Here is a 14101-nt window from a genome sequence, read left to right as displayed (position 1 = left end):
AGAGCCCAAAGAAACAGGGGACAGAATCAATTTCATTTTGTTGAAATAGCTGCTTTATTATTTATTTGTCATGCTTGCACTTATTTTGAAAGATTGTAAATTTGAAAGTGATTCTACATAACTACTAATATTAGGAAAATTAGGAAACATCCTATGTCTTCCAATCGTTTGCTCTTCTCTTCTGAAGAAATAGCATAGTGAGAAGACCATGATTATTGGAATCAGAAAGTAAATTGTGGATTTGCTAGTTACTGGTATCAGTGTCTTCATTTTTTAATGATAATAATAGTATTTTTCCTCTCAATCAAGAGGAATAAATTTGATAATGCATATAAAACTTACCATAGTTCCTGATACACAATAATAACTCAGTAAGTAGCAGTAGTTTTTAATCCTTGTTTTCTAGTTCATACTAAATTATTAATGAATTACTCCCTCAGTATTTTTGCTTTTTAAACATGTGAGTATTTAATTGGCAAGGTGTCAAGAGTGGGAGCAGAGACAATTTTTTGAGCAAGTGACTATTAAATTCTGTCTCTCCTTTTATTACCTGTGATTGCGTGGTCTTTCTTTTGAGGAGAAGATAGTGAAAGGAGCATTTGAGGAAGCCTTGGATTGGAAAAACCAGTTGGCTGAAGATTCCCCACTTCTTTAACTTTGGTATTAAGTGGTCCTAAGTGGAGGCTTTCAGCTGTTCTTAAGTACTCTGAAAGAGGTGGGACTTTGATATTCTGGGGATTAGTGATCAGCTTTTTCTCCTAACCTGAGACTTTGACTCATTTTAATCTACCTTTCATGCTTCTAATTTCCATTTATATCTTCTTAATGCTGCATTTGAGTTGATAAACTGTAAGTCTCTTTCTTCCATTCTAAGAAAAATAGCAGCTCATCATGTATTAACTTTTGATGACTTTAAATTTGTAATTGAGACAATAAAGCTAATTCATTCACTTTTCTTCTTGTTTACTTTTATTTTTTATTAGTGTTTCAAACTAGAAAATATCACATATAAAAACTTATAGTATACTTTTGTCTTGTAGTTATGATAGGAAAAAAAAATGACATCTTTTTTTTTTTTTTAGGTCTTATGGAAGTGTATTTAAAGCAATTCATAAGGAATCTGGTCAAGTTGTTGCAATTAAACAAGTACCTGTTGAGTCAGATCTTCAGGAAATAATCAAAGAGATATCCATAATGCAGCAATGTGACAGGTATGAAAAGATTTTATTTTTTGTCTTCATTTTGATGAATTAATGTATAATATGTATTTTTTGTTATCTCTTTAGTTTTTATTTTTTTGACTTCTTATTGAAGATAAAACTAATTCTTTAAGGAAGGTGAGGACAGCTCTGTAGGATTATCTTTTGGATTTCAAGCTGCTTGCTTATAAAGCAGAAATAATGGATATAACATAAAGGAATATGTAATAAAGAAAATACTCCAGTTTTCTTATTTTCAGGACAAATATATAGGTGAAATGAATTTTTTATGTTAAGTAGGTCATTTAATAGTTTGTATTGCATGATTTTGTTTTTTGAGATAGGGTGTCCTATGTAGCCTAAGCTGGTCTGGAACTTACTGTGTAGCTCAGTCTGGCTTCAAGCTTCAATTCTCCTGCCTTATTCTCCTGAGGACTGGGATGACAGGTGTGTACCACCATGCTCAGCACATAATTGTTTGTAATTAATTAAAAACAGTCATGTTTATGTAAATCTTAATTCATTCAACAAGCATTTATCGAGTATCCCTTGTTGACCAGGTATATTGGCCTATGGTTAATTAACCAAAGAAGTGTGTATTATTTTTCTTTACCAAAGTTTTGAAGGTAGGGCTGGTATAGTAGCAATAAAATAATATCTGAGTTCAAGACTGTTTTTTTTTTTTTTTGTACTGTTCTGGAAATGTTTAGAATTATTGGAGTGGAAAATATGGGGTAGAGACTAGTTTAAAATCAGGTTTAATAGGTAAATGAATCGGATAATGAAAGGTCCTATATGCAACATTAAATAGCCTGGTCTTTATGAGGAATGTAAGGAGTATAAATTAGGACAAAGTTTAGCCTATGGTTAATTAACCAAAGAAGAGCATCTTTTCCTTTAACAAAAGGTTTGAAGGTAGGGCTGGTATAGCAGCAATAAAATAATATCTGAGTTTAGGCTGTTTTTCTTATACTTTCTCACAGTATATAAGATCTATACAGATGACCCCTAACTTATGATGGGCAGTTATTTGATTTAAAATTATTTAGCTTTATACTGGTGGGAAATCAATACATATTCACTAGAAACCTTATTTTGAATTTTGGAGTTTTATCTTTTTCTGGGCTAGTGATACTGTGCTCTTACTATACTGGACAGCAGGAATGAGCTACAGCTCCATCAGCCACACAATTGTGAGGGTAGACAACCGATCCTCTGTGGTGTGCTGTGTTGCTAAGCTGTGATGTTTGGTAGGTTATGTGTGTTAAATTTTCGACTTAACGATATTTTCAACTTACAGTGGGTTTCTTGGACATAACCCTACCATTAAGTCAAGGAGCATCTACATATTATAAGCTCTTTGGCTAATGAAGTGACTGAATACTTCTAGAGGAACCTCATTCAATTCAATTTTGCTTTTGTTTTAGATATGCTATATATTTAGATTATATTACATATTTTCCATAAAGGCTGAATAATTTGAAAGTCAAGAAGTAATAAAAAAATAATATATTCTTCAGCCCTCAGATTAAAGTATGTAATTGCAAAGTTTTCCCAGACTGTGCTACTAATTTTGTAATTGGTGAGAATATGAATCTCACAGTTTGATGTAGAAAAGGAACACAGACTAGTGTTGGGCCTGTTAAGTGTGCCTAATACTTGCCAGATGCTATTATCTTTTTATTATTATGTAAAAATAGTTCAGGGACTAATGCTGTACTTTATATTTTCATTTTTGTTTTTCTTGGCAGTGCTGCAGATTGAATCCAGGGCCTTGTGCATGCTAACAGGCACATGTTCTAACCATGGAGCTACACTCTCCAGTCCCTAGTTATACCTTAGAGATTTTAATTGAGCATTGTCTAGAAGGCAAGGTTTTAAATAATGCCTACCATTTATTATTCTTTCTCCTAACCTTTGTAATTTTGAAACTTGTCAATTCTTGCTCAGATTTCTGTAACAGTATCCTATTTGCTCACCTTGTCTTTCATTTTTACCTTGTCTAATCCATTTTCTTCCTGAAGCTAGAGTGCACTTTCTAAAATGCAGACCTAATTAAACCATTCCCTTAAGTGGCTCATCACTGCCTAGATAAATCCAATCTCCTAAGAATGGCATATGAGACCAGTGATTATACTTCCAATCTCTTGTCTGAGTTTCTCTTTTAAGCCCGTTTACTTGCATTCTTTATTACCTGATTCTTAAATTCTTTGAGTGCCCAGACTATGTTTTACTCAGTGTTCTTGGGTCCTGCCACATACTAATGAGTGCTTCTAGCTCCTATCTGGGCAACTCAATTAGACTTCACATTTACATTCAACAACCAAAAAAAATTTTTTTTCCTCCTCCTTGTCCTGTGGTAGTGGGGTTTGAACTCAGGGCTTTGTATTTGCTAACAGGTGCTTTTCCAGCCCTTTTTGCTTTCCTTATTTTTCAAATAGGGTCTCCTTTATGCCTGAATCACAGTCGCCTGTATATATTTCCCACATAGCTGGGACAACAGGCATGTACCACCACACCCAGTTTTGTTATTGGCTGAGATGGGGAATTGTGAACTTTCTTGCCTCGGTTGACTTCAAATAGCCATTGATCTCCGCCTCCTGAGTAGCTTGGATTACAGGTGTGAGTACCCAGCTTCGACAGCTAGATTTTTAATTGTTCCAGACAAGCCTTTCTAATTCCTAGTGTGTTAATAGCATTACCATTCACTTAGTTTTCAATATGAAAGCTGAGCATCATTTTTATTCCCTTTTCTGATACTTTGGTGACACTAAGTCTTATAAATTTTCCTTCTGAAATGTGTTAATTATCTTTTTCCTTCTTTTTATTCCTTGGAAGAAAGAACCATATTTTTAATGCTTAGCACCCATCATAATGCCTAGCACTGTACTTTTGGCTGAATGGATATATGAGAGATTCAGGGCAAACCATTATGGAGTGAGGGAATCCTAGGGAAATGAGCTCCTTATTCTTGTTATGCCCTTTAAACTTTTAAGGGGAAGAAAAGTGAAGAATACAAGAGGAAGAAACCGTAATGGAATTCAGGAGCATCTGTGCATGTTATAGAAAAATGTCTTGCTCATAGTGGGAACTTCTCAAATATTTGTTGAATGGAATCAATCATGAAGCAAATATTGATTAAAAAGTGAGTCCTGCCTTTTAGATTTCACCCTCAAGTTAATATTATGATTATGAAATGTTGAAGGATCAAAACAAATTAGTTGGGTTAAAGGATCCTGAAAGGGTAAGTAAAAAGTAGGGTAGGAATGGCAGGTGCAACATTGCATGTTAACTGCTGATTATCATCAGTGTAGATGTGTTACTGAAAAATCAACATAAAATGATTTGGAAGAAAACAATACAAGTTGAAAAATTGCCATATATAACGTTGACTGAAATTTTGGTCAGAGAAAAATGAGATAGGGATTTCTGGAATTTGAATATTAACCTATTCAGATAATTGAACATTTGGCAAATGCTTGCCTTTTATACTCTGTAAGTATTCACTCATTTTAGTGAATATGTATATTTTTTGCTTTAATTTTTTTTTTTTTTTTTTTTTTGCCAGTGCTGGGGTTTGAACTCAGGGCTCAGGGCCTCATGCTTGCTAGGCAGGCACTCTACCACATGAGCCACTCCACCAGCCCCTGCTTTAATTTTTTTGATAGGGTCTTGTATTTTTGCTGTGGGGCGGGGGGAGGCCCTCTAACTGTGATCCTCCAGTCCAAGTCTCCTGACAGCTGGGGCTATAGGCATGAGATGGGGGTCTCAGTGACTTTTTTGCCTGGGCTGACCTCAAACCTCTATCCTCTTGTTTTCCTCCTGAGTAGCTGGGATTACAGATGTGAGCTGTTGTACCTGGCCACATTTTACTGAATATTAAGCATGGGCTGAATACTGTATTTTGGCATAAATATTTGAGGGAGCCTATCTGCTTTATTTATTGTTGGATCTGCAAAGTCTAGTCCATATGCCTACCTCTAGTACAAGGTAGGAATTTAATAAATGTTGAATGCATATGTCATAGAATGTTAATGTTGTACTAGCTCTCTAAAGGTCAGCTAGTTGAGTGCTTTTCAGATTATACTCTGTTCTAAAGAGTACTTTTAGGGGTCTTGTCTTCAAATAATGAAGAATTGAGCAGAATGAGAAACTTGGTTTCTGCTTTTTCTCTTTTTTATATATTGGGGCTCATTTAAAAATTTTATTTGAGTAAAAGGCTTTTGGTGCTAACTATTCCACAGGCATAGGTATAGAAAGAGAAACCTGGAGATTTTTCATGAATTGCCTATGATCATGAAGCTAGTTAGTGATGAAATGAGAACCACATTTACTGACCCCAGGGCCAATATTGAAAAAACAGTGTCATTAAAAACATCGTCACAATTCAAGGTGAACTGGACCTTTGTAGGGGTGGAGGCAAGAGCTGAGCAACAATAATTGAGTACTATGTGCCAGGTAATGTGGCTACAAGGGAGCCACAGCTGACATAGGCCCTTATACTCTAGAGAAGGAGCCTTTCCTATGTAAGTGAAGAGAAATACGTGGTTATGAATCAGGATGCACTTATTTACTCATTCAGCATATGTATTCTGAGTAGCTCATCCTCAGTAGAGTCCTCTTGTGCTGCTCACAAGAGATACAACAATGAGTGAATCTCAGGTATTAGAGGGACTTACTATTAGATGGGAGAGACTGGTGAATGGGCAGGCTGTTTCAGTATACTGTGGTAAGAGTTGTGATTGGTAAATGTGGGAAATTGTACACTGTTGCAATTCAGGGAAAGCTCTCCAAGGAGAGCAAACCCACACCAAGGCCTAAATGATGAGTTAGAATGCTGGACCGATAAGAGAGTAAACCATGTGGTGGGAATAGATTTCTTCCAGCTGGCCTCCTCCAAATGTTGCTGCTTCTTCCAGAGCAGCTACTCTCTTGTCTGTTTGATTTGCTCATGTTTCCTGTAAGATTCCATTTGAACAGTTTCTGAAGCCTTCCCCCTTGCCCCCCCCCAAAAAAAGTTTGAAAACAACCATTTGGAGGATTAGCAATGAACTCTGGCAGCAGTTTGTATCAGTTCATGTGTGTATTTATTCAGTGTTGGATAGGCTAAGAAATAGATTGCTATGATTGAGATTTTTATGGGAAACAATTCAGTTTTTGGAGGATAATATTCACATTGCCTTTAAAAAAAAACACTATATTAACCCTATTAAGTTGGAGAACAGTATTAAGATTGTAGTGGGATGTTGGTGAAAATTATGTAGTGAAAAATAGCCATTTCTTTATTACTTATTTTTACATGCTTTTAATAGGATTTTCAAGAATATACCTTTGGCAATATGTGGTTTTCTTCAATTAAGATGAATTTCAAATTAGTATAAAAAGTCACCACTTAAGCAGTAAAATCAAATATTTGAATTTCTTTCTTCTTTTTGTTTATAATTGTTAGTTTTTAGTTACCCTCTGTAGCCTATTTGGATTTAAATTTTTCAGCAAGGAGGAGCAAAAATCAGTATGTTATCAATTCAATTTTAAACTTTGTGAATTAGGTGAATCTCATAGGTTATACCTTTTGACTATTTTATTCTTAAATTTATAGACAATTATATGTATTATGTACAGTATAAGGTTTTGAAGTATACATACATTGTAAAGTAATTAAGTCTAGCTAACATATGCAGTGCCTCACATAGTTATTGTTTTTGTAGTGAGAACAATTAATATCCACTCTTGCATTTTCCAAGAATACAGTATTGTTAGTATTGTCATTAACTCTCTTCACCATGTTCTACAATAGATATGTTGAGTTTATTCTTCCTATCCAAGTAAAATTTTGTATCCTTTGACTGTCATCCTTATTCTTCCCCCTACCAACTGCATTAGCCCCTGGTAACCAACATTCTTCTATGAGATTACCTTTTTTGGATTCCACATATGAGTGAAATTATGTAGTATTTGTCTTTCTGTACTTAGCTTATTTCATTTAACCTAATGTCCTCCAGGTTCATTCATGTTGTCACAAATGGCAGGATTTTCTTTATCCATTTATCCATGAATAGACACTGAAGTTGATTCTTTATCTTGGTTATGTGAATAGAACATTTGGATTTCTATAAGAAGGTAGGAGGGCAGAACAGGTCCTGGTGGGGGGAGGGCTGGTATCAGTGGGAGGGAGAAGGATGTGGGGAAAGGGTGTAGGAGGGTAAATATGGTGCAGATAGTGTGTACACATGTATGTAAATGGAAAAATGAGACTTGTTGAAACTTCCAGGAATGAGGGGAGGGGGAATAGAGGAGAATGATGGAGGGGGGTAAATTCAACTGTGATATATTTGATACATTGTGAGAACTTTTGTAAATGCCACAGTGTACCCTCAGCACAACAATTAAAAAAAAAAAGAAAAGTTTCAACAGAGTGATTCAGTCTGTGTAACTTGTACTGTGGATGGTGTTTATATAAGGTACAAATAACTTAGTTTTTTGCTGTGCTGGATATTGATCACTGGGCCTTGTGTACTCATATTAGGCAAGTGCTCTATCACTGAGCTATACCCCTAGCCCTGTAAGGTACAAATAGATGAATTTGTCGTGTTTTGGGCTTTCCTCACTTCCCTTTTTATACTGTGTATATTTTAATTATATTCTAGAGGAAGACTGTTAGGATAAAGAGTGAGGAAAAATGTGAAGTGGAAGTGGGAGTAGAAAGGATGATATCATTAGTCGTGATATGAGAGGAAGTAATAAAAAGAAAAAAGAGGGGAAGATGATTCGTTGTTTCATTGAGTTGAAGGTGTTAAGGAAGTAGTTAATGGGACAGGAGAATGAACCTGAAGGGAGATGCACAGAAGGGTGTGGAACATTGCTAATGCTTGTCACCCAAGTTATGAAGGCATTATGCTTCATTTCTTTTTTCTGGTGTGATCTGTAATTTCATTCATGTCTGTCTTGTCCTTCTACCCAATGGAATTTTTATAGCTACTCACTGTTTCACAGTTCCAAAACTATAGAGAATTGCAAGTTCTGATGTCACTTGAAAGTCCATATGGTGACTTAAGTCAAGATTCTTAGGCATTATGGCTGTATTAAAACTTTTTGTGTTGCATAAAATTATATATATTCCATTGAGCTAGTGTGTTGAATAAAACTCTACCCTTTATTCAGTGTGGTTCTGAACATTCTAAACAAATGTTAGAATATCTGGATAATCCTTTGGTTAGTTAACTTGCTGGCTAGAATGAGCAATGTTAACTTTGGCCCTTAATAATATTACACAGGATAATCTTCTTTAAAAGCTAGTTTGGTTCTATTATTTCTTTGCATAAATTCCTTTAGTGGTTCCTTATTGTCTGAACTGCTCTTTCTTCTTTGTTACTCTTTTGCATTCTATTTTTCTCCCTAGCACTAAGCCACTAGGCCATATGTGTTGTTTAGTGACTGCTTTTTGACTGATTTTTTCATATATGAATGAATTTGAATGCATGATATCTATGTTAGTAGAAACAGACTGAGTTGGAATTCCTAGGTCTCAAACTCTCTAAGTCTGTTTATATCTGTGTTACTTTAAAAAGTTTAAAAAATGATGGCCTTAGTGTATAGTCAATATGCATTTAAAGGGAGGAGGCACAGTGAATAAAGCACAGAAAACTTGCTTCTGATTCCCAACTCCCCAGTTTATATCGTCACCAAGGTGTGTGAAATGTACCTTGAAAACATCTTTTATGTTTGTTCTCTTTGCTGTTTCTACTGCACTTACTGTACTTGAGCCCACCAACATTCATCTTTTAAAATATATATTTTTTATTATTATTCAGTTATGGTGACACACCTGTTGTGGACAAAAGTTAATAAGAGATCATCAAATTAATAAAGATACATTGTTATATTCTCAGATTCCAAGAGAAAGATGTAGGCCATGTCACCAGGGGCTACACAGGGAATCACCAAGTTCCTTCAGCAGACAGAGCCTTTATTGTGGTTTCTGTGGGAAGGACAGAAGAGACAGGATAAAATAGTACTAACATGAGACTGGCTAGTTGGAGTAATTTCAGTGAGCTCTGGGATCTAGGTACTATTTCTAGTTGTCTGGTACTAGCCCTGGGGGCTGATTAGGGTAGAGAAATAGTGATTCTGGAGTATGGTTATTGAAGTTGGGAAGGCATGCTCAAAGGCTAATTCTTTTGTCAACTCTAGGAATTAGCTAATTGTAGGAGGACATTTTCTCCTCTGAGCTTGTCTAACATTTAAGTTATGTGCTACTTAGTTGATGCTACCTTGTATTTTCTGTCTCTCTTTTTTTTTTGTTTTTTGTTTTTTGGTGGCACTGGGGTTTGAACTCAGGGCTTCCCACTTGCTAGGTAGATGTTCTAATGCTTGAGCCACATCTCCAGCGTATTTTCTTTTTATGTATTCTGTGATTATGGATACTCTGCCTCTTTCAGTTGGGTAAAATATTTTATATATCAGTTTATGTAGCATATCTTTAATAAATATTAATGGTGATAGTCATTTGTCACTTCCAAATCTTTCTGAAATATATTTTATTCTACTCTGGATGACTTAAAAATCTCAGTTCAGTAATATTTAAATTGTTAATAATTTTAGTTATTCAAATTTAAGACATGTAAAGTAATTCTATCTGTATATATGTGTGTATATACATATATATATATAAAATTATTTTACTCAAGAATTTTTAAAGGCTGAAGTAAAAAAAAAAAAAAATCCCCAACTGTTTTCAGTATCATTGAAATATTCAGCATTTCAAAGTTGAGTATTAATAGTTGATTGAATGCAAAATTCTTTAATAAAATTTATATTTAAAATGTTTTCATTAAGGGAAAATATTTTCATTTGTATGTTATGTTAAACAGTAATTCTTTTGTGAAAAGGAAGCATTATTTTTCTTGGGAATCATTCAAAACATTTGGGCCTCCTCTGGTTTGTAATCCTGTTAAATTTCATCCATGAAATAAAGCCTGATTATACACAGTTGGTGAGCTTTAGATATAGGCTATTCAGTGTACAATAGAGGTTAGTCATTAAGTTTACTTATTGAGACATTATGAAATGCTGAAAATACATCATATTGGGATTAAAAAAATTATTCTTTGGAAATGCACTAAATTTAATCGTATTTTTTCTTTAGCCCCTATGTTGTAAAGTACTATGGCAGTTACTTTAAGAACACAGACCTCTGGATTGTTATGGAATACTGTGGAGCTGGCTCTGTCTCAGACATAATTAGATTAAGAAACAAGACAGTAAGTATTTTAAAATTGTTTTGCTAATCTCATTTCTAAAGATTCCCATTTTAGAATCTGTCTAGGTAGTATTTTGTTACAAAGAAAATATTATTGTGAGAAAAGAAAAAAAAAAAAAAGAAAAGCATTTCAGCAATGTTAAAGGGATCTAGCAGGAAGTGTAAGAATCAGCTGCGGATCTTTCTGTGGCAGATTTCATCGTTAGGACAACTTTTGGTTAAGTCACTGAGGAGCTCCCATGGTATCTTCTTCATTTGAAATGTGTGTGTGTGTTCATGTGAGTTCAATAAATTATGGCTAGAATTTTATTTAAAGCTTGTAATATTCAAGTTATTTCTTAATTTTTATGTATTAGTTTATGGCTGGCCAGTTATATGTTTCTGAATTTTTAAAAATAGTTGAAAAAAATTTGTATTTTCCCAAATATTGCCCAAATGTGTGAAAGAGTTAGATTACTTATATATATTTTTACTTTTGCGAAGTCAGTTTAGTGAATTGTGTAACTTAATAAAAGCCTTGATTGTTATGTTTTAACCCTAATTGTTTTAAACAGTTTTACAAAATTATTTACCTCAGCAATGTATCTAGTTTATTTGAACAATTTCTAAGTACCAAAGTGATCTTTTCATCTGTGAGTGGCTAAGAATAATAATCAGCAAAAATAATTTGTAATTCTGTAGAATAGTAATTCAATTATATGACATTATGTGTTGTCACTTATGTTTCAGTAAAATACATTCAGAAAAAATATTTAACTATTTCAGTCAATTTATGGTTAACCAGAATTATTTTAAAGTTTAATTGGGATATACTTTGTAAGTTTATCCTACTAAATTTTTTTCCTATAACAGAAAATAAAATAAATAAGACTTCTCTAAAAGGAAATGAAACAAGTTAAAATAATCCCTGTTTTGACAAAATGGATTAAGTGATCTGTGACATTTTAATTATATATTTTAGAATTTCTTTGGTGCTTAACTAGCATTTATGTAAATCAGAGGGATCTTGAGTGGCAGAACAATGCTTTAATTGAAAATAATTATACTCCAGTTAGAGAAGTTTTTAAAATCATTTGGTATTTAAAATTATCAAATAGGAATATGAAATAAAAGCACAGGAAGTAGAAAAATTTAAACATCTCTATTTTCATGGTTTTAAATGTTGATGTTACCATTTGATCACATAGGAAGTATTTGATCCAAGAAATTTATTTCTTGTTGCTAATAATTACAAACTGGTTCTTAGAGATAGACATGGATGTCTATCTCCTTCATACTCTGTGTTAGAAGACAGTCGCTGACAGCATGTTGGAGAGTCATACAGTTGGAACAGTATAATTGTTAATTTCACAGAACCATTATCATTGGTGTCATGGGAATGATCTAATTTCCATATATGAAAAAGATTCATAGTTGCACAAGAGGTTGATCAGGAGCTGTGGGCTTATTGTTTTTGTGTGTTGCTTTGATGACAACTCCTTTTTTAATTTTTTTTTTTTCCTGGCAGTATGGGATTTGAATTTAGGGCTTCGTGCTTACTAAGCAGGTGCTCTACCACTTGAGCTGCTCCACCAGCTCTTTTTTGTGCTGGTTATTTTTGAGATAGGGTGTGTGAAACTATTTGCCTGGGCTGGCTTCAAACCATGATCCTCCTGATTTCTGCCTCCTGAGTAGTTAGGATTACAGGTGTGTGCCACCAGCTCCAGGCTGACAACTCCTTTAAGATCTCAAGAACATTAGTATTTTTTTTTCCAGCACAAGTACATTTTCCCTCATTTATTTATTATGTTATGAATAGTACAATTATTAAGATTAACAATAAGGTCTGGTGCCAGTGGCTTACACCTGTAATCCTAGCTACTTAGGAGGCAGAGATCAGGAGGATTGTGTTTTGAAGCCATCCCTGGCAAATAGTTCACAAGACCCTATCTTGAAAATACCTAACACAAAAAAAGGACTGGTGGAGTGGCCCAAGGTGTAGGCTCTGAGTTCAAGCCCCATTACTGAAAAAAAAAAAAAAAAAAGATTAACAATAAGTATATATGTATCTTTAAAAAAAAACCCCTCAAATATAGTAAATATTGATCATTTTATGGGGCTGTTCACTGGATTGTCTAAATTTTAGAGACATGGTTATTACTGATTATTTTCAGAAATATCACCAGTGAAAATTTTTTTTATTATAAACAGTTTTAGAATTCACTGTAGTAGTTTTTTTTGCGATGATGAAACAGTCTTTTTCTAACATTATGGCAACTGTTTTTAGGGCTTTGTGCTCCTTAAGCTTTTTATAATATACTTTGTTGTTTTAAATATGTATATATAGTCAAATATATATAATGTACAAGAACTTTTATTCATATTGCCAGTGTTTATGTTTATCCTTGTATATATGCTTTTTATTACTATTTATTCCTTTCTATGTTTCTTACTTGTCTGAAGAACATCCATTCTTATTTCCTTCTTATGTAAAGGTCTTAGTTTGTTTTTTAATATACTAATACATTTCACTTTTTTTCTTTTTCTTTTTTTGTGGAGGTAGGAGTCAAACCCAGGGCCTTCCACATACAAGGCATACTTTTTACCACTGAGCTACACCCCCAGCCCTTTACTTCATTTTGAACCATGTATTTGCTGGGCATGGAATTCTGGGTTGGCAGTTTTTTAAGCATTGGAAGATAGCATTTCATAATCATCTGACTTTCATTGTCTCTACTTGTTTGCTGTTGCTTCTTCGAAGTAATCTTTTTTCATCTAATTGCTTTTAAGATGCTTTTTTCCTTTGGGTTTCAGAAGATGAAGATTTACTTTAATGTACCTACTTGTAGTTTTCTTGGTATTTATCTTTTGTGAGGTGCTTGCTGTACCTTGTTTCTATAATTCGATATTTTCCATCTATGTTGGAAAACTTGAGTTATTATAACTTTTTTTGGCAGTTATAACTTTAAATCATATTTTTTGACACATCTTTTTCTCTTCTTCTGTGGTATTTTAGTAAGTTTTTTTCTCCCACCTTTTCTTTATGTACTTTTAGTACTTTATTTTCATGCTCAAATTTGTGTGTTTTCTTCTGATGTGTCTTTCAGTATACAATTCTCACTTTGCCTATCTCTAGCCTGCATTTAAATCATCCATTGATTTAAATTTTCATTTTCAGTTACTGAATTTTTAGATTCTAGAATTTCCACTTGATTTTTGTTTTTTGTAATGCGAGGGATTGAACATAGGGCCCTATTGGCAAGCTGTTTTACCACTGAGCCACAGTCCCATCCCCCATTTGATTTTTTTTTTTAATTAGGATATATTCACTGTATGGGGGGGATTGTGACCTATTTGGTTTTTTTAAAAGAGTACCTTGCAGAAAACCTTAATCTTTTTCTTTATTTCATAGGACATGTTAATTATAATATAATTTTGTCTGATAACTTTATTATCTCAACCTCCTCTGGGTTTGTTTCTATTTGTTTCTCTCTTTGTTTTCATCCGTGCTTGATTATGTTTGAACAAGTGGTAGACATTATATAAAAAGTAGTAGATATTATTTGAACTTTGAATAATGATACAGTGTCTTCTTCCACCAAAAGCTTTTTGTCTGCTTCTCCCTGGTGGCTAGAACTAGTAATCTTGGATCACTTTAATCCAA

At 33.8% G+C, this 14101-nt stretch overlaps 1 protein-coding gene across 6 annotated transcripts in view; it reads left to right on the top strand.

Annotated features, from left to right (window-relative positions):
* The window catches only part of Stk3 (serine/threonine kinase 3), a 313658-nt gene that overhangs the window by 51196 nt on the left and 248361 nt on the right, over nt 1–14101 (top strand). For 3 of the 6 annotated variants that reach the window (XM_074068904.1, XM_074068899.1, XM_074068901.1), the window contains exons 3-4: nt 1083–1211; nt 10345–10459. In XM_074068904.1, coding sequence (XP_073925005.1) covers nt 1083–1211; nt 10345–10459 — 244 coding nt within the window. Of the gene's footprint in view, nt 1–1081; nt 1212–3640; nt 3820–4195; nt 4345–10344; nt 10460–14101 lie in introns of those variants that run through there. The other 3 variants (XM_074068902.1, XM_074068903.1, XM_074068900.1) reach the window with 3 other exon arrangements.

This window comes from Castor canadensis, chromosome 3 (assembly GCF_047511655.1).
Source record: "Castor canadensis chromosome 3, mCasCan1.hap1v2, whole genome shotgun sequence".
Classification (NCBI taxonomy): Eukaryota; Metazoa; Chordata; class Mammalia; order Rodentia; family Castoridae; genus Castor; species Castor canadensis.
This window is presented reverse-complemented; position numbering and strand designations above follow the sequence as displayed.